This window comes from Mirounga angustirostris, unplaced genomic scaffold (genome assembly GCF_029215605.1).
Source record: "Mirounga angustirostris isolate CCGP_5_RB_7025 unplaced genomic scaffold, mMirAng1.0.hap1 SCAF_5, whole genome shotgun sequence".
NCBI classification, from domain to species: domain Eukaryota; kingdom Metazoa; phylum Chordata; class Mammalia; order Carnivora; family Phocidae; genus Mirounga; species Mirounga angustirostris.
The window spans coordinates 180,177,837-180,198,219 of record NW_026991713.1 but is presented as its reverse complement, the minus strand read 5'-3'; the positions used below and the strand labels follow the sequence as shown (position 1 = coordinate 180,198,219).

General features: G+C 54.9%; 1 protein-coding gene across 1 annotated transcript in view; it reads left to right on the top strand.

Annotated features, from left to right (window-relative positions):
• The window catches only part of FAM20C (FAM20C golgi associated secretory pathway kinase), a 48,017-nt gene that overhangs the window by 1,837 nt on the left and 25,797 nt on the right, over nt 1-20,383 (top strand). The window contains exons 2-3 of the mRNA XM_045875965.3: nt 1,678-1,856; nt 10,403-10,481. Coding sequence (XP_045731921.1) covers nt 1,678-1,856; nt 10,403-10,481 — 258 coding nt within the window. The remainder of the gene's footprint in view (nt 1-1,677; nt 1,857-10,402; nt 10,482-20,383) is intronic.

Sequence of the window (20,383 nt, the reverse complement as noted above, 5' to 3'; positions counted from 1 at the left end):
CAACCCCCACGCCCCCTCCTCCGAGGGGAGCTTTGTGAGGCAGGAGAGAGAGGATGCTGCCTCTTGCTCAGGGCAGTGCCTTTGTCTCCAGAATGACTGCCTCCTTGAGAAGGGCTGCTGGGTGGTTTGGGAGCTACTCCCTGCGGAGTCGGGGGAGGGTCAGTGCTGACTCTATAGGACAGCAGTGCTGGCCTGTGAGGTCCTGGTCGCTGGCTCCAGAAACTAAGTCAGGCAATGCATGCACCAGCCGGCAAAGGAGTGAATGAGAGAGCCTGCCCCTAACCTTTCCCTGGGGAGCTGCTGGCCACCGAGCTTTCAGATCTCCGGCGACATTTCTCCAGTGGACACGTCAGGAAAGTCTGCAGAAGCCTAATGAGCCTTGTAAGCCAGTCGCTGAGAACAAAATTAGCAGAGGGGCGTGCTGGCCCCAGTGAGGCGTAACAAAAGGGTTCTCCCAGCCGGGGTGCAAACAGCAGCTGCCCTTGGAACGCTGCCAGCTCCATTGGGTGACAGCTTCATAAAAGGTGAGAAGCATCCTCAGGAGCATCTCCTTAAGCTGTCCCGGTTTAAACCCTTCCCCCCAGGCCCTCCACAGCCACACAGTTCAGAATAAGCAGATTCTGCAGGCTGGAGTAGTGAAATATTAACTAGCAGCAAGGCCAGAATAAATAGCTACCCAAGCAACTCAGGGGGAAGGCAGCTTCCCAAAACATCTTATACAAACCCTTTCTACCCTGAAATTTGACTAGGCCCAGGCTTTTCTGTCAAAATACACCACGGTGTTTGGTGGCGTCTGAGCTTTGTCTGCTGGCCAGGCTCAAGGAAATGCTCAGAAACTTGAGAATCAGAGCAGTGGCCCAGGCTTGGGGCTCTTCACAGGAAGGACAGAGCCCAGGACCTGTGGTCAGTGATGTGGCCCTGGTGGGACTGGGCTTGGGGCCAGAAGGGCCTCATTTGCTGGTGTATTAGAGCTAAGACAAATTCCACTTTCCCTCCAGCCCAGCAGCAGATAGGCTCTGTCCTCCCGCAGACTGGCCCCTTGACTCCGGAGATGTAAGGACAGGCCACATGGGCAGCAGGTCCTCACATTGGGCCTCGACAGGAGTGAGTGCCTGCCTCTTTCCTCTCTCCCCACCCAGGACTGCTCTCATTAAAATCAAATTTAGCTTCTTGCATCATTTCTACCCTTGGTTGTTGGAACCAAAGCAGAGTGCCCAGGGAAGGTTTCTGACAGGCGGGGTGTGTCTCTGATGTGCACACGGTTTGTGGTGAAAGAAGGCTCGCTTGTCTGTCACCAGGAAGAGCTGACAGCCTCTCATACCCCAAGCTGACATCACACTTGCTGGGCTGTTTTCGTGACCCCAGGACAGACTCGGTAGGGCCTGGCACTGAAGCTCTGGGCTTGATCTTGATTTAGTTATAGCTGTCTGGGCGTCTCCTGAGGGAAAGTAAGAATTACAGTTTAGATATGTTATTAGTTAGTACAACAACAGCCACAGAAAAAGTAGGGATGTCCGCAAAGTCCTGTTTGGGCAGAGGCATCTTTGAACGAATCTGCATTTGTTTGGATCCAAAGTTAAAACCTTGGCATTGGCACCAACTCACCCGTATTCATCCAGAATCTTACCACTCTCTGTTCTTTCCCTGCTGACTCCGGGTCCCCTTCATTTTCTGTAGGCCACGTGAAGGCACTGAAAATGAAGAATTCTTGCCCACGGGGGAGGTGGCAGTGGACTCCTACCCCAACTGGCTTAAGTTCCACATCGGCATTAACCGGTATGAGCTCTACTCCAGACATAACCCAGCAATCGAAGCCCTCCTGCGTGACCTCGGTGCTCAGAAGATAACCAGTGTCGGTAGGTGCCCTCCCTGAGCTTTCCGATGGGGTCAGGTGTGCTGGGGGCTGGCTTTCCTTCGCAGGAGAGCTGGGAAGCCGTTGCTCCTTGCTGGAACATGGCTTCCTGGAGTGGTTGGTAAGGGCAGCCTTCTAGAGGGACAAACCTGCAGGGCCTCGAAGGGAGAGCAGGGACACCTTCGATGCCGTCAGTGGTTCCGGGGCTACCGCCTGCTTTCGCAAGGCTAGCGGGGGGGGGAGGGGTGCTGCACAGCCATTCCTGTTGCGTTCTGCTTACCCACCTAGGAGGGGCACTTTCCAGGCTACAGTGTAAAGAAGGGGCATGCGCCCCTGATGGCTGGGGCCCCTCCCTCAGCAGAGCAGGGAGACCCAGGGCAGAGCTCAGAGACCAGCTCCGCACCAGAGCTCTGCCAGGGGCTCCTGCCACTTCCTGTGCCCAGGGAGTGACCAGGGCTCAGCTCTGTCTCGGGTGGAGGCCCACATGCTTGGTAATTCAGAGGCAACATCATTGAGTACTTTGGGATCTGCTGAATTGCAGGACAGAAAAAGGCATCCGACTACTGATTTCAGGGAAATGTGCCAGCAGCAGTTTCTGAGCATAGAGGTTTGCGGCCGCTGTTCCCAGGCCTGGAGGCCATGGTTTGTGAAGGTCCGCATTAGCCACTGGTGCTCCAAGAGGCCCTGGGGTGGAAAAACAGCCCTGGGGGCTTTGCAGGAAGCTAGCCTGGGGACACACAGCTGGGAAGGGGTGCAGGGAGGCCAGTCGGGGGCAACATGAGTGCAGGTCCCCACCTGTGCTGTGCAGTAGGCAGTTCCAGACACTGTCGTCTTGGTGTTCCCCTAAGAAACACTGAGGTGGAAAGGGGCCCAGGATCCTGGGGATCCGTCCAGTTGCTGATACAAGGGAGTGAGGCTGACCAGTGGGTTTTCCAGAGGTCCTTAAGGACTGTTTTGGCTCCTTCTGCCCAGTACTGAGCTGTTTGCTGGGCATCTGCCTTGCTGCGTAGCTTTTCTCTAGCATGTGATTGCTCACCTTCGTGAAAGGGATCGCGCAGGAAAAAGCTGGTGTCTCTTCTCTTAGCTGGCTGCACAGGAGGAGTCCGAGCACCTCCCCAGACCCCAGCCCGGCCTCAGCCCTCCCCATGAGAAGCTCAGCCTCCCTCCTGCCCCTTGCAGGTGTCAGAGGCTTCAGGTGGTGCTGGGAAGCAATCTGTGTGCATGACAGAGATTGTCCTGTGGACAGCCACGTCCAGGGTGCCCCCTTCACTCCTGAGAATAGACGAGGCCATTAAAGAAGTATCCAGGGCCTTGACCGACTCGTTCACCCATTCAGTAGATTTCCTCGGACATCTCCTGCACTTCAGGCCCCTTTCTGGGTAGTGGGTTGAGGATGAATGAACCTCAACAAGGTTCTGCTGCAGCTGACCTGAGAGGCCCAGGGCGGGGGGCAGGAAACGGATACACAATGAGGAAGAATAAATGCTTGGAACACTATTCACATAGAATCTAGGAGGGTTTAGAAAGGAGGTGACCTCCATCTAGAAGGAGGGATATGGAGCACCTTCTAAGAAAAGACGTCTGACAAGGGGCTTAAATGAAGTGTAGACGTTTGTCATAAAAGGGGGCATGGAGGGCTGGGCTTTCTGGGAAAATGAGAACAATGTTTTAAAAATTAGAAATGGTTTTAGGGAAGTACAATGTTAAGAGGTCCTGCTTTGCTGCTGTCCGTGGCACCCCTCTCTGCCTCGGTTTCCCCATCTGTCAAATGGGATTGTGGCTGCTCAGGTACATTGCATGTGTTCTGATAAGATGGTGCATATGACCAAGCTTGTAAATATTAACCAGTTTTTTGCAGGGTCCCCACTCAAGTGCAGCGTCTGGGGTGGAGGAAGGGCTGCTGGGATTTCAAAGGCTGGCCAAGCTCGCCATATCCCTCAGGGAACAAACAGCCTCCAGCTCTCCCCGGACAGCCACTCTGTGCAGAGGACAGGGCCCAGCAGCTCGGCGAGCAGCCACAGAGAGAAGACAGGTGGCTGGGGCTCGCAGGCACATTGCCCACCCTAGGCGTCCTCCCCTCTCTGTTCCCCCAGGGGCCTGGCCTGCAGGCGCCTCCCACCCACTTTGGTCTGACTGCCCAGGGCAGGGGTGCCTAGCTTGCCTGAGCACGGTGGACCGAGCCTGTGCCTGGGGATCCCGCCCCAGGGTTCTGGCGCGGTCACGCCTGGTGGTGTGAGTGGGAATGAGTCCTCACACGTCTGTCTCCGGTGGGCCGTCACCCACTCCCAGACCGCTGTGGCCGAGCTGGTCCTTCCCAGTCCCTGTGCAGCACCCGGTCAGTGCGGGAAGGTTGCCTGATGCATCCGGTGTGTGGTGTGAGTCTGGCCCCGGCGTTGACTCTGGGCAAGTGGATTAATCTCTAGTGCTCTGGGTTCTCATGTGGGTTCTAGAAAGAAGGTTCTAACCTAGGGCCTGTAATCTCTGGCTTGCCAATCTGAAATCCAAATGTAATTTGTTCAGCAAAATCTGACTCAACCTGAACTTATATGGGAGCAAAACCTAAACTGACAAAGCTATTTATAAATCCTTATTTTTCTCACTTGGAGCGAATATTCACATGTTCCTCTGAGGAAATTATGGGGTTCTGCCCAGACCCATTTGGGCTGTTACATAATACGTGGGATATACACATTACCTGTGCCTTTTGTCATCTGAAATTTTTGAAATCCATGAGTACTTCTGTCTTCAGAGATTTTAATGAAGGGCTTGGACCTGTGAAACCTATATCTTGGGCTATTGAGAGGCTTCAGTGAGTAAGTAAGAGAAAGGTAAAAACAGGGCCTAAGCAGTGTCCCTGCCCAGAGGTGTCTGTGTGGGGGGAGGGTTTCAGGGGCAGGCCAGAGCCTCCTTGACCACAGCAACCTTTGCGGGACAAGCAAGTGGAAGGCCTCAGCCAATGCTTGGCCCCACTGTCCATGCTGCTTTGGTGAGCTCCCAGGTGAGTTCACGCCTGTGAAAAGGCCCTGGTCCACAGGGAGCCATAGGAGAGGGGCTGGCCCTGGGCCAGGCTGCAGGCATCCCTTGGAGATGCGTGCTTTCTGGGCTGTGTCTGCCCCACATCCAGCTGGATGTTTTGACTGAGAACCCAACCCCCTGCTTGAGGTAGCAACCCCTGGTGGGCCCTTGGCTTAGCAGAGCCAGCTGGGCAGGTTTGGAAATGGAGGCCCTAGCTAAGAACTGTCTATGACCCAGAGCTGGACAGCCTTTGAAGGCCTCATGGAGAACCCTGGATGGCAGCCCCTTTATAGGAGCCCAGGCCTACCTCAGGGTCAAGATTCAGCCGTGCCATCCTCCTGAGCATGAAATGGGAGAGAGACAAAGAAGTCACACTGACCCACAGTGGTGGTGTAAGGAAGTGCTTAAGTTTCAAGAGCTGGAGATCCAACCCACTTCCAACACCCGTTCTGTAAACAGGGAAACTGAGGCCTCCAAGATGCGGGGGAGGGTGTCTTACAAGTCCCTGCTCCCAGATCTCTGTTCCCCAGCTGTCCAGCTGTGGTGGTCCCTTTAATCTTCAAGGTGTGCATCCACTATTAAATGTGAGCCCAGAAACATTGTTGGAATGGGGAACAGTTCCTGCAAGGTTCCCAGAGCTTCCTGTCGGAAGGGTTCCATTAACTCTCCCCGTTCAGAACCACTTGATCCACTTCATGAAGCACGTGTGGCCTTCGGTACAGCTGCTGTGGCCGACAGAGATTTATTTATAGCCAGACTCCTGGCTGCTTGGTAACCGCCGTTCACTGCCTTTAAAGAGGCTCGGGATGTTATCTACCTCTATTCAGCTTGAAATCAGGCGTGCAACGCCTTTGGCTCGGGCCAGTGATAATTAAATTGCTATCGTGCACAATTATGGATGCAACGAATAAATGACACAATTAACTGCTCTGTACTTGGAATTGCTTAAAAAGGAAAAGAAGTCACACTACCATGGAGAGGGTTCAGACAGTGGCTGAAAGATGCCACCATTACTCCATCCAGGTTGGGACACACCTGTGGTGGGTGCCTGAACACAGGAGAACCACTCCGCAGGACCCAAGTCCTGGGCGCTAATTGATCTAGCTAGGATCCAGGACTAACTGGCTTCCAGGAGCAAAGGCTGCGGCTGGGGCAGCCCAGGGTGGGCAGCTGCCTGAGGGCCTGGGGGGCCGCCCTGTCTAATTGGTCAGAGGTGGGCTCCTTGGGAAGGCAGTTCCAGCCCCAGAGAGGTCACAGTGCCCCTCCCGCCCTACGTGGTTGCAGTGGGTCCCAGTCTCCAGGCCCTGGCTCTCCGACCTGGAGACTGACAACTGAAAAAGCTCAATTCACCCAGAGCACCTTAGGTCATCTGGGAGGAAGGACGCAGACCACCCAGAAGGAAGACTGCAGGCAAGGCACCACAGAAGGTGGCAAATTGCTGAGCCCCTCCTCAGTTTTCCTTCCAGCCGTCTGGTCCAAGATCAAGGACAGAAGCGCAGGCAAATGCCCCGGTACCTGCTTTCTCCATCTTGAGCAGACAACACTTGGGGCTCCAGAATCCAACAGGCATGTATTCCGATGGTGTTCCTTCTAGTCCAGGGTGTGCTGGTTTCCAGCTGGGGCAGGGCTGTACTTTCTCTTTTAAGTCAGTTTAATTATCATAATAAAAAACCCTGGGCGTGCATGTGAGGGACTGAAGTTTGGTAGAGGCCTGCCAAGGTCTCACAGCAAGTGGGGCAGGAGGACCCTGGCCCTTAGAGCCTCCTCCAGCCCCTCACTCAGAGCAGCCCCCTCAATACCAGCCCTGGGGCGCCCACTGATGATGGACAGGTGGACACGTACCATGCTGCTCTCCCTTGATGCCCAAGGGCAGGAAAAGGGGCTCTGCATGGCGCCCAGGGGTCTAGGACACTGGTTAGATCCCACTCCTGCCAGGGGGTGAGGCGTGTGGGGTGGGCAGGGAAGAAGAGCTGACCTAAGTGCTCCTGGCGTCACATCCCTCAGATCTGAGCCATCCTGGGCCTTAAAGCAAGGCAGTGGCTGGGGAAGTATTCAGACCACTTGCCTGACCATGATCCCTAAGGACAAACATGGATCCCAAGTCCCAGAGGCCGCCCCTGGCGGTGCCTTGCGCATGGGTGTGTTTGTGTGGGCCACCGATCTCTTCAGTAGAATTAGTTCCTTTAAAAGTCAGGAGGTGGCTCACCAAAATATGGGTTGGGGGTTCTTGTTAGAAATGGGGAACCTGGCGCTGCTGACCCTAGTTTCCACGGGAAACAAATTGCTGAGTGACCCAGGTCACTTGTCCCTGCTAGCCCTGAGGTGTATGACACAGGATGAGCTAAAGGCAGAGCCCAGCGTCTTGTGTGTCCCACCACTCACGCCTCCTCGGTGTGGCGGTGTTGGGGTCCCCGGCCAGGACGGCACCCCTTTTCCTTTCGGGGCTGTCTCTCTCCTCCCAGGGAGGATCCTTCCTAGGAGGGTCATAAGAAATGCAGTTCCCGTTCTGGTTCTTCTGAGGGGAGCTGTGTTCTGGGGAAAGACAGCAAAACCCCACAGTGTCCAAGTGTCTTAGTGGTCATGGAATTTATAGCATCCACAACCATTAGAATAAAGTATAGGGTGTTCTATCAGTGTATATTAGCATGTATAATTACTGATGCGTGTCATTAATGATCACTAGTCAATGCTAATTAATACCATATATTAATGCATAGCTGGGGGATATGGCTCTTGAGGGAGAGCAGGAAAGACAGAGCTGACATCCGTGGTCTGAATGGTGGGACACGCCTGTCGGAGGCGAGCTGGGGAGGGGAGCGTGTATACAGAGGGGCCATCACTGGGGCTTGAGCGAGCCAAGCTACCAGTTAGGTGCCCCTCGTGTGTTAGTGATTTGATGACTATAATAAGGCCCAGATTTGGGTGGGGCCATGGAGATGGAGAGAAGGTGGCCGATGGGGCTCGTTCAGGGTGTCTTCTGGGGACGTGGCCACTGGATTGTGCCAGGACAACCCTGGCCTTAGCCTGTCCTCTAGCCCACGGTGGGCTCACTGCCCAGTCAGGTGCCCCTCAGGGCTGAGGCTGGCCAGGTTTTGGCAGACCTCTGTCCCCTGAGAAACATGGAGACCCAGCCAGGTGAGGGCATGTCCACCGCCTCTCACATGGGGCCCTTGCTGCATACCTGGGCTTCTCTCGGGAGTTTGCCTCTGCTCCCACCGCCTCTCTCCCCCGCACGGGGGCACGATTCCTCAAGTCTGGCTTCAGGAAGAAACCCCAAACTCACACCTGCTTCTCGAGGCCTGGTTAGTGTCCCGGCTCTGCCACTGAGGCCCTCAGCCCTGACCACCTTCCCAGGCTCATCTGCAGCGGCAGAGCAGGGCCACCCGCTCCGAGCACAGACTTGTGGGGGCATCCGCCTCTCACCCATCTCAGACGAACACTTGGCCTTTGCCACGACTTCAGGCAGTTTGCATGTGGGTTTTTGCAGACCATACCTGATTTTCAAGCAGAATTCCAAGGGTCTTCCAGCTGTCCACTCCAGCTTGGCAGAGTGAATGGTGGACCCTGGTGGGAAGGTACGTGTCCCCAGACAAGAGAAAGGTGTGCCCAGGGCAGTTAGCAAAAGCCTGGCCTTTCCAGAGTTCTTAGTCACCTGGAGAGTCTAAGGCCCATTAATTTCTAGTTACTTGCTTGGTCCGTGGAGAGGAGTTGGTAGTGCGGTGGAAAACACAGGTCAGCAGCACATTGAGATTCACTTCCAGAACAAGAATGACTAAACCGGCCAGATTTGCATAATAATTTATTATTCAAGAAAACCAGGATTACAGGCCCTGGAAAGAGCTGAAGTGCTGTCCCCGATTGGCCTGGGAAGGAATAATTAAATCCAGTAACCCCAGTTATTACATGGAAATGGGGATATCGAATGGGGCTTAATCGGGCCACTAATTTTCTTAATGATCACTTCTGTTTTCATCTTATTAAAAATGTAATAAATGTTCATTGTTGAAATTTAGAAAGCACAGATAAGGGAAAAAAGGAAATTGAAATCATCTGTGGTTCTACTCTTGGGGGGTAAGCACTGGGCTGTAGCTTCTTATCTGTGCATCCAGATTTTCCCACGCACTTACATACACACCTTCCAAAGAAGGCAGCTCACAGAGTGTAAATGCTTCATAAGCTGCTTTGCTTAATAATAAAATAATGAGCAGTTTGCTGCGTCATTAGAGAGTCTTTGGTACCTAGTATTCCCTCACGTGGGATTACCGTGCATTGTGCTTCTGCCCCCAGGATTGGGCATTTTTAGGTTATTTCCAATGTTTTGGAGGGAAGTGGAATTAGGCGAGGGGCTTGTTTTCCTGCGAAGGGCTCAGGCTGGGAGAGCGTCAGACAGACCCAAGCCACACACTGGTCTGGGGGAACTGTGCCTTCAGCTCCACCTCCTGGACCCCAAGACCAGGGCACTCCCAAGGCAGCCAGGCTGTCCCGGCCACAGATGTTGCAGAGGAAGGCACGAGCAAGTGGCTGGGTTGGGAACCCAGGAGTGGGGCTGGGCCTGGGCCCTTACAGAGGCCATGAGAGCCACCGACGACATTCAGGGAGCTCAGAACTCCTGGCTCTTCTTCGCACTCCTGGGGCGGTCTGCCGTCTTGAATGTGCCATGGGCCCTGCGCCGTTCTAGATGCTCCACGAGCATTACCCACTTGATGGCAGTAGCAGCCCTGCTTTGTAATGGGACGTGGTGACCTGTAGCACTGCATTGTCCTTATCTGTCCCGACCTTCACCACAGCCCCATGAAGGAGGCTGGGCAGGCATCTGTGCCCCAACTAACACAGGGGGAAACCAAGATGGGGGAGAGTGGAGGTTCCTTCTAGGGCACCCGGCCACGGGCAGCTGAGCAGGGACTCCAGCCTCAGGGCTCCTCCATGCCAAAGCCCCCGAGTATGGCACCCCTCAGTCATCCCTACTCACCTGGCCTTGATCTTCACTTGCATGCACGTTCCTCCCCATTCATCCACTGCTCCAACTGGAATCCAAGAGTCAAGCTAGGTTCCTCTCTTCCCTCCACACCCCACACCCGCTCCACTAAATGGTTCCTTGGACCCCCTGATATTTCATTAATTCTTCCATTTTCCCCATCTCTGCCATCCAAGCCACCACCATCTGCTATGACTGCCTTAGCCTGCTTCCCCTGGCTTCCACCTTCCATCCTTGTAGCCAGCCCCCTAGGCCCTGGGGACAGCATCTACCTGGTTCCTGGCTATTCTGCTGTCCAGGGCTGACCACTCCCTCCTGTGGGAGGGTCAGACTGTCTGAGGAATTCTGCCCCCAGCCCCAGCACCTAAGTATCAGGTGGGAGTGTTTATCAGCATCATTGCTGGAAACCCCAGACTTTCCAGGCAGAATGGGCATCCTCAGCCACATCGAGGGCCCAGGTGGGGCTGTGGGACCAGAGTGGGAGCTGGCCTCACTTGCCCACAGAGGGAGGAGTCTGAGGGCAGCAAGTGACCCCGTGTCTCTTTCCCTCTTCCTTGCAGCCATGAAGTCGGGGGGCACGCAGCTCAAGCTCATCATGACGTTCCAGAATTATGGGCAAGCACTGTTCAAACCCATGAAGTAAGTGCCAGGGGCTGGTTGGGACTGGGTGCCAGGGGCAGAGACGGGTCTGTGCTAGAGCATACAGGCAACATATTTCTGGTGAAAAATGCAGTGTTTCCCCCCAGAGGTGTTTTGGGGTGAACTGTGGGTGACCACACTGGGCTTTCTCCCCATCAAGGCAAGCGAGCAATACAGGGGTCCTGCACCCTCACCTCCTCTCTCTGGCCTCTGCAGTCCTCCCCCTCCCCACCTTCATCCAGTGGCAGATCATTCCTACCCCAGCGAGCATAAGTGGTTTTTTTGTTTGTTTGTTTGTTTGTTTTAAAGATTTCATTTATTTATTTGACAGAGAGAGACACAGCGAGAGAGGGAACACAAGCAGGGGGAGTGGGAGAGGGAGAAGCAGGCCTCCGGTGGAGCAGAAAGCCCGATGCGGGGCTCGATCCCAGGACCCTGGGATCACGACCTGAGCTGAAGGCAGACACTTAATGACTGAGCCACCCAGGCGCCCCTAATTTTAATTTTTTTTAAAGATTTTATTTATTTATTTTGACAGAGAGAGACGCAGGGGGAGTGGGAGAGGGAGAAGCAGGCTTCCTGCGGAGCAGGGAGCCCGATGTGGGGCTCGATCCCAGGACCCTGGGATCATGACCTGAGCCGAAGGCAGACGCTCAATGACTGAGCCACCCAGGCGCCCCAGCGAGCATAAGTGTTTTAAACAAGGAACCCAGATATGGACACCAAAGAATGCTCCTAAAGGAGGTGACTTTTGCCTCTCCTGCACGGCTCAGGTATCAGCAGACTTTTTCTATAAAGGGCCAGCTGATAGGTACTTTAAGTTTTGTAGGCCATATGGTCTGTGTCTTAGCTACTCAGGTCTGCTGTCCTAGCCCAAAAGCAGCCCAACAAAATTTAAGTGAACAGGCATGGCTGTCAGTAAAGCTTTATTTATAAAACTAGCAGTGGACTGGATTGACCACCCCCACCCACTGTAGTTTCCTGTTGCATAAAATAGAAACCATGCTACCAGAATAAATATTAAGGCATTCATTGGCATATGAAAATTTGTGGGATGGTGGAGAAGGGATATTTGAAAGCCAGGATGACCCAAGAAAATTCACGGGGAGCATCCATGTTTTTGACGTCCACTCTGATGATGCTGGGGCTTGGGTAACCCCTTTGGTCCAAGGTTGCTCCTCCATCTCCTGTTAGCCCCCACAAGGCCATTTGTGCACTGGCAAGACAGAGTTCATTGCATTTAAAGTGTGGGTTGCACCCCCAAGTGCTCACGAGGACTGTGCAAGTTGTGTGGGCCTGATGCTGGTGGTTGGGGGCAAGCGGGTTGCAAGCTGCCAGGCATGGGCTCCACCGGAAGGGGCAGCTGCCTTGTGTCCGCCAGATCTTGGCCATCTGTCCTGATGTCCAATTTTCAGGATAAGCTAGAAATACGACTATCTTCTCCTACTTAATTTTCAAACTTCAAAAATGATGGTAACTAATTGAGAAGCATTCCAAATACCTTGGAGGCCAAACAGAATACAGCTGCTAGTTTGTAACTTGTGACCGAAGGTATGATTTTGTGTTCAGGGTATTTCTGGACCTCTTGCTCCCTTTCCTCGGGACAGATGTCCCGCCAGGGGTTTGATCCACTTGCCCTGTCTGTGATCTGGGGCTGCCCAGAGCAGGTGGGGCTGAGAACGTTACTCACACAGGCAAGATGAAGGACACCAGGACAGGGTGAAAGCCTGGGGCTGCAGGGATCTGGTGCAAACGCCCCCCGCCGAGGCGTGGTGAAGCCACCCCTGTTGCTGTCAGGGGTCCTCGAGCACAGACACCTCCTTCCCTGTGCAGAAAGGGAAGTTCACATCTCCTTCAGGAGAATCGGTATAGAAAAGGGGGCTGCGGTGGGCTTGCCTGTCTCAGGAAGATGGCTGGATGCAGGAGTGTGGACAACCAGTGTGGTTCATGCAGCCCCCAACTCAGGACGGATGACTGGGGGGGGTCCACACAGCTGGAGGGTATGCAGCCTGGGGGCGTGTGAGGGCTCCCGTGCAACATTCTGGAAGGAAATGAGGCCTGGGATGGGCATGGGCTCCTCGTGGAACTTCCCAGCCTCCTTGGGCTTCTTCGTGGTTTTGGCCCCTCTGCTGAGGGCAGACAGTTGAGAGGTTGCCGCCTCTCACAGGGGAGCTGAGGCAGAAGGGCTCCTTCCAGTCCCTCGATGCCACAAGGGTGCTCTTCCCGTCCCCCCGTGGGGTTACCTGTGTGAACACCTGCGGAGGGGATGCCCAGTGTGGGCTGTAAAAGCAGCAGCACTGATAACGTTGCCTGAGAGGCGGCCGTGTGCGGGCGCTGCCGCCCCAGCCTTTCAGGACCGGGCTCTGTGCCCAGCGTTCACACAGCTGCTGTTCCGTCCTCAAAACGCCTCCGGGGGTCCTGCCACATAAAGATGAGGAAGCCAGGGCTCAGAGAAGTAGCGAAGATTGCCCAAGTTTGAGCCCAAAGTCCAGGGTGCCCTGCTTCCCCCTCCCCCCCACTGCCCCGGCCTCTCCCCCTTCACCTCCACCCAGCCTCCCCCCACCAGCCACCTCCCCGGCCGGGCCGGCTTCAGCAGCCACGGTGGGGGCACCACCCGTGGTCATGGGAGCAGCTGAGTGTACAGATCTGGCACGGTGGGACAGCCAGGCTCCTGGGTCCCTGGAAGGCTCACTTCTCTCCTAACTCTCTGTCCCCAGCCCCTTTATAGCAGGACGAATGCCTGGTCCTGCCTCTCCAGGGCTGAGAACCTCTAGGCAGCTGGGGAGACTGAGGCCAGAAAGGCCAAGCACATGCTCGTGGCCTGCCAGCTAGACTGCCAGAGCCAGGGCTGTGGTCGGTGTCCTGAGGTCAGCCAGGCTCCAGCGTGCAGCGTGTTCCTGGGCAGCCGACCCCCACCGGGCAGGGTGGACACAGCTTGGGGGTTTACAGGCTGTCCCTGTTGTCCCTCTTGCAGCTTCTGCTGGACTGGATCCAGGCGTTCCTTGGCACGCTCTGCTGACCACGTCCTGAGTCTGGTATTGATTGGGGTCCTGTGGCCAGCAGCTTCCACTCCCCTGAGGACCCCGGGGCCCGGGCCCAGGACATGAGGAGGCTGCACGCGCCATTCCCATCCCCCGGTGCCTGTGGTCTGAATATGAAAGCAGCTGTGGTTTGTGACCATAGCATTAAAAAATTAAAATCCATGATTAATAGTTCTTTTTAAGAAAAACTTTTTTCTATGACCTCCTAATAGCTTTGTAAGTTGTCAGTAGAAGAATCTGAATTAGTTAGATGGTAGTACTTTTCCTCCAAGGTCTTGAAGGATAGAAGTTCAGAGGTTCTAGAAGAGGAATGGCCAGTGAGATGAAGGCTTGAAGCCTGGGGGACCTGCTGAGTGCAATTTGTGTGCAGTGGGGGTGACTCCTTGAAGTTTAATGGTTAGATATTTTTAAAAGTCACTGGAAAACATATGCCTAGCACATTAGTCCGCAAGTTTATGGACACTCTTGCTTTAGGGTTAAAGTAAGAAAAATCTCGGGCGCCTGGGTGGCTCAGTTGGTTAAGTGACTGCCTTCGGCTCAGGTCGTGATCCTGGAGTCCCGGGATCGAGTCCCACATCGGGCTCCCTGCTCAGCAGGGAGTCTGCTTCTCCCTCTGGCCCTCCCCCCTCTCATGTGCTCTCTCTCTCATTCTCTCTCTCTCAAATAAATAAATAAAAAATCTTAAAAAAAAAAAAAGAAAAGAAAAATCTCTAACAGCTTCATCAGGATGTAATTCACGTATCATACAGTTCACCCACTTAAAGCCTACACTCAGTAGCTTTTACTATATTCACAGAAGTGCACGTCCATCACCACCACCCATGTGAAAGCCTTTTGGGGTCTCCAGAAAGGGCCCTGTCCAATGTTGCCATCACTCCCCAATTTCCCCTGGACCACCCTCTAGGCCTGGACCACCACCAAGCCATCTTCTGTCTCTATGGATTTACCCACTCTGGAATTTCATGTAAATATGCTATGATATATGTTCTTTGTAACCCGCCTCTTTCACTGAGCATCACGTACTCTGGGTTCATCCACGTTGTGGCAGGTGTTCCGCGCTCCACTCCTTTTTACTGCCAGGTGATATTGCATGGTGTGGATAGGCCATATGTTATTTATACTTCCACCAGTTAATGGGCGCTGGGGTTATCTCCACTCCGGGGATGTTACGAATAACGCTGCAATGAACAGTCACGTACAGGTCTTTGGGTCGACATGTGTTTACAATTTCTTTTGGGTCTATACCTAGGACTGGAATTGCTGGAATCTGGTAATAACTGAACTTAACCGTTTGAGGGGCTGCCAGACTGTTTTCCACAGGGGCTGCACCACTTACATCCCTGGCCTGCACCTGTTTGATTCTGGGCCCCCTGCGGGCGTGAAGTGGTGTCTCCTTGTGGTTTTGACCTGCATTTTTCTAATCACTAATGATGTTGAGTAACTTTTCATGTCCTTCTTGGCCATTTGTGTATCTTCTTCAGAGAAATGCCTCTTCAGATCTGCCATTTTTTAGTTGGGTTGTCTTTTTGTTAGTAGTTGTAAGAGTTCTTTATGCATTTTGCACACAAGACCCTCATCATATACGTGGGGTCCTTTGAAGCATGAGCTTTTTATTTTGAGGGTGTCCAGTGCAGGTGATGTGTGTGGCCAAAGTTTGCAAGTGCTGGTGTACCCACAGAGCCGGCAGGCCTGGCATGACCACAGGCCCCAAGTTCCTCAAAGGCAGCCATGAGGAGCTGGTGGTCTAGCAACGTGGGGTGGAGTTGGTTGGACATACCAAAGAGTATGGGCTCTTTGCAACAAGTTTCAGCTTGCTTCTTGAAAAGCAGCCTTCCAGGCAGGCCCAGGATGGCAGCTGTGACCACCTCCCGGCAGAAACATTCACAGCCATCCCACAAATGCTCACAGAGCCCCTGGGCTTGGTCTCGTGCCTCTGCAGACCCTGCTCTCTTGCTGCTCAGGTGGGACCGAGAGCCGTGTGTGTTGCCTCAGGACTGCGGCCCCGGGAGCGGGGGCCGCACTCACCGTTGGCGCTCTCTCTGTGTGCACAGAGCGAACGAGGGGGTGGGCAGACGGTGGTAGACATGGGCATGTGAGCAGCTACACTCACCTTTGAGTATGACCAGGGCCGGCTAGTGCCTGGTGGGCAGCTGGAGAGCTTCTCAGAAGGGACCTCCAGCTGAGGCCTGAGGAAGAGGTCCCATCACTCCAGGCCAGGGGACCCGAGGGATAAAAGGAGGTGAATGTTGGACTCCCTTCGGGGAGAGTCAGCCAGCCCGAAAGGCCGCCCCTGCTGCTGGCAGAGGGCTGCAGGTGGGGAGCGAGGGGAGAGCTTTATTGGGTGTCAGATGAGAGGTGACGGTATGGACTCAGGGTTAGGGTGACTTAAGGGTTCTACCTGGGGGCGGGGGGACCCGGCAGAGAGGATTAAGTGGCAGCCTGGAGCCTTGAGGAGAGGACGGGCCTGTATCAAGGGCCGCCTGCCGCTTTCTTGCCCTGTGATGCTCAGACCCCCTTGTCCTCTCTGGGCCTCAGTTTCCTTATGCAGTCAGAGGCTGGATTCCATGACACCAAGAGTCCCTCTCTTTCTCGGGAGGAAAGGGAGTTGATGCCCAGCATGAGCTGAGTGGTAGGTTTGTTTGGTGGGAGACCCAGGGAGTGACCTGCAGTTTCCTCCCCAGCGTTAATTTGGGCTCTATCTACAATTATTTCTGGGCACTCCGGGGTTTGGGGTTTTGACTTGCAAATATCACAGGGAAGATGAGTATTTGGTGCGGCTACAGGCAGGCCAGAAACGGAGTACAGATGCGCTCCTGCTGGGGCCACCCAGCACCCGGTGAGGCCGGTGTGAGGGTCCTGTCATAAGCAGCACTGCTGAGCTGCCCCTCAGCGTTGGAGGGGCAACAGTGAAGCAGACGCCAGGGGCTGAAACTCCTCCTGTGCCGTGTGGGGTTTGGGATTGAAAGTGTCTTCAGAGGCTGTGAGGAAGGGGAAATATCCTGACCACATGGCAGCTTTTCAGGGAAAACCGATTTCAGCAACAAGAATGAGGATACTGATGGTTATGATTGTGGGTGCCCTACAGGTCTAGCCTTGCTTGGAAAAAAAAAAGAGGAAAACGAGAAAAATCCCACAGGTCAGGCTCAACAAAGTCTGAGATGGGTCATTTTGACTGTCATCCAAGGCTTAGGGAAATCTGGGGGGAAGACAGAAGGTCTTCCAAAGGAAGCTCCCTATGGCTGGCCTAAGGGTGGACAGGGTTGAGGCCATGGGTGCAGAATCGGTGCCCTGCACCAAGCCCAGCACAAGGGTATCTCAGACACCCTAAGGGGGCCGCTGTTACCCCACGGACCTCATCAGGGAGGAGCGGACCAAAGCTCAGGGTGGTCGGGGACGTGCCCGAGGGCACCAAGGTCACCCAAGGTCACTGGCTGTCAGGAGGTGGGCCGTGCAGATAACTGACCTCGGTGCGGCCCGGGCGGCATGTGTACCGCTCAGAGCTCAAGGCAGGCGTGCACCAGCGCAGGACCACAGCATCCCGATGCTGTTCAAACGTAGCTACTTTCTTAATTCCGCAGTTGATAACAATTGCATTCTACACCTGCATATACACACCTGTGTGAGTGTCCTGGGGCCGTAACAAAGCATCACAAACTGGGCAGTCTGAAACAACAGAAATTTATTCTCCGTTGTGGGGCCAGAAGCGTGAGCTCAGGGGTCAGGGCCACGCTCGCTCTGAGGGCTCCGGGGGAGGGTCCCTCCTGCCTGATCCAGCTCCTGGTGGTGATGCTGGGCTGGTGACCGTGTCAGCCCAACCTTTGCCTCCGTGGCCACGTGGCCTCCTCCCTGCGTGCATGTCCACGCTCCCCCTTCTGTGAGGACATCACCCTGCTCCAGCCTGACCTCCCCTTAACCATCACACCCGCAGAGTCCCTGCTTCCGAGTAAGCTCACGTTCACGGGGACCAGGGCTAGGACTTGGACGTACCTTTGGGGGCACAGTTCAACCCGTTAGAGCCCCCAGGTAAGACAAGGTCTCCATGTTCACCAACACCTCTTCTCAGCACTGGGGTTGACAAAGGTACTGAAGGCTCTTCATCAGTTCACCCTCCAACCCCCCAACCTCCTTCTCTGTGTGTTGAGAGATGAGATGAGGTCAAGAGCAAATATCCTAAGTATTGCCAAAATCCAATTCCTGCACACAGACAGCCGACCTTGTTCTTTTGTGCGTGGAACCCTCTGCTCTTTTCCATGCCAGGCACCTTGTGCTCAGTGCTGCGTCTGCAAGACGCCACTAGCCGTGGATCAAGTCGTGTTCCGTTGTGTGAAGCATCCCAATTCATCTGCCCCCTCTCCTGTTGATGGGCATGCAGGTTGTTTCCAGTTTGGGGGCATTATTGATAAAGCTGCTGTGACCATTCTTGTACTTCGGGAAGTGGGATGTACCCAGAGCGAAGTGTTTGGTCACAGGGTGGGGTGGTCATTGGCAGCAGTAGGTCCTGCGAGAGCTGTCCAAAGGCCATTCGGTGGTCTCTACTCCAGCAGCCCGGGGTGAGGTTCCCAGGATGGAGCCTGGTACCTGGGCTTGATGCTGAAGTCCGTGCTTGCCTTGGGGCTGGCTGCACAGGGTCCTCACAGGCAGGGGAGAGGCTGCCCACGCAGCCTGGAGAGGCCACGGGTGGTGAATGTGCTGATCCCAAGGTCCCCTTGCCTAGGTGGGCAGGAGGCTCCCTGCTGCCCTGCTCTAGGCTGCTGGGTCTGGGAGAACTGCTGGATGGCGTCGAGGCCACCTGTGTCCACACATCTCCATGCGGTGCGGACACGCACCAGTGGCGATTGTCCCCGTCGGGGAGTGGGCCCCCACGTCTCCCACCATGTGCTTCTCTTCCCCCTTCCCTTTGTCTTCACATGGCTGCAGAAAGAATGTGTGTCCAAGGCTGCCATGCTGAGTTTTGACTTGCCCTCAAGAAGGCCATTTCCTCGTCTTTGTGTTTTGGGTTTTCAGTCTCTGCTCTGGCCAGCTCCGGAGCAGGTGACGGGGGGTAGTTGATGGTTACGTGGCTTGCACCAAGTCATCTGACCTTTCCAACCACACGAGTAGACTTTATTTTTATTGCCAACTCTCCTTCAGGGAGGAAGAAACTGAGGATCCAGAGGGTTTAAATATCAACAGAGAGTGGGCAGCCAGTCAGGGCTCCAGTCCAGTGCCTTGGATGCCAGGTCTTGGTCCTTCAGGCAGCATCAGGCTGAGGAAGGGCCATCTTGGGAGTCCTGGAGTCCACCTTGCTGGGACCCGGGTGTCTGCAGGGAGGCACCTGCCGATGGGGGTGCCTCTCAGCCTGCAGATTTCCAGAGGCACCACACACGGTGAAGAGGCCTCCATACTCAGATTTGTCTCCTGTCTGCTGTTCAGCTGTGTTGATGGTGCGTGGGGCAGGGCCTCCAGTCCAGCATGTCCCATCCGCCTTGATTTCCCTGTTTTCTGCCGGCCCAAGCGTTGGCCCAGTGGCCGGGCTGCAGCTCAGCCTCATGTTCTGTGCATGCTGCAGAACCTGCAAACTGGCCATCTGCATTTGTTTCCTCTTGCAAAGAACAAAAACGTGTGTGTGTGTGTGTGTGTGTGTGAGAGAGAGAGAGAGAGAGAGAGAGAAACCATCTGCAAACAGCTGTTTGGGGCCCAGGAATTCCTAGCAGCTGAGATGCACACACAGAGGCAGCTGTAGAAAAATGTGCAGGCCGAGACGGTATTTCTAAATGCAGAAACCCCAGCCTCCCTCATGCACTGACCAAGTGTGGTCCATCAGGCAGAGTGTGTACCATGAGGAGAGCAGGGCCCCCTCCCCGTGACCCAGGCACTGCTCTGGGCTGCAAGCCAGGTGCCTCCCCAACGAGCTGAGGGCCCAAGGGGACGTGGGGCTGGTGCGTCCCTCGTGGGGCAAGCAGGTTCAGCTGGGAGACTCTGGAACTTAGCATTGACTTTCCCGGGGGTGCTGGGGCCACGCGGGGGGCCATGCGCTGGAGACCACTAACCAACCATTGACCTTCAGGCCTCCAGCATGACCCATGTCCCACTAGGGGCTTGACTCCCAGACAGGCACCCTGCTCAGGGGGCCGTCTTCCTCCATGAACACTGCTGTCCCGAGGCCCAGAAGTGAACCAGGAGGGCTCTGGTAGGCAGCTGAGACCCTGCTGGCATTGAACATATTCCAATCCCAGAGGCCTGAGGGTGGGCACCAGGCTGTGTGGGCACCAAGTGAGGCTCTGAAAAGAGATGATCCTAAGAAGGATTCGCTGATCGTATGAGAACCTGTGGTCTTGTCCTGTCCTGTGCTCATTGTGCTGGGCGCCCGGTACAGAGCTGAAACAGCTCCCAGGGGTGACGGACCTGGGCACAGACCCAGGCAAGACCACATGTCGAGGCCATACAAGGTGGGAGGGCAGGAAAGAAGGAGTCTTGCCTGCCAAACAACCTTAAAGAAGACCTTTGAGCTGGGTCTGGCAGGGTGAATAGGAGTTCTTCCTGGGCGCAGGAGGAGTTCTAGGCACATGCCCTACATACTAAGGCTTAGGGAAATAAAAAGATTTTGAGAACCAGTGAGTGAGCAGTCAGGAGTTTCAAGGATTCGTCATTCTGCTGGTAAATAATTCATGTTTTGTCTCCACTGGTACCCTGACCCAGGCCCCAAAGGCAAACTGATTGCCCAATAGCCAGTCACTGGGTGTGGAGCCAGAGCCAGCAGAGCCCTGGGCCTGACCAGAGGTGAACAAGGACCCCTTTGTGTCCATGCTCAGCTCGGGCCCGTCTCCAAGCCCGCTTTCCACCCTCGTTCTGACTGGCTTCCAGGAGCTCCAGCATCCTCCC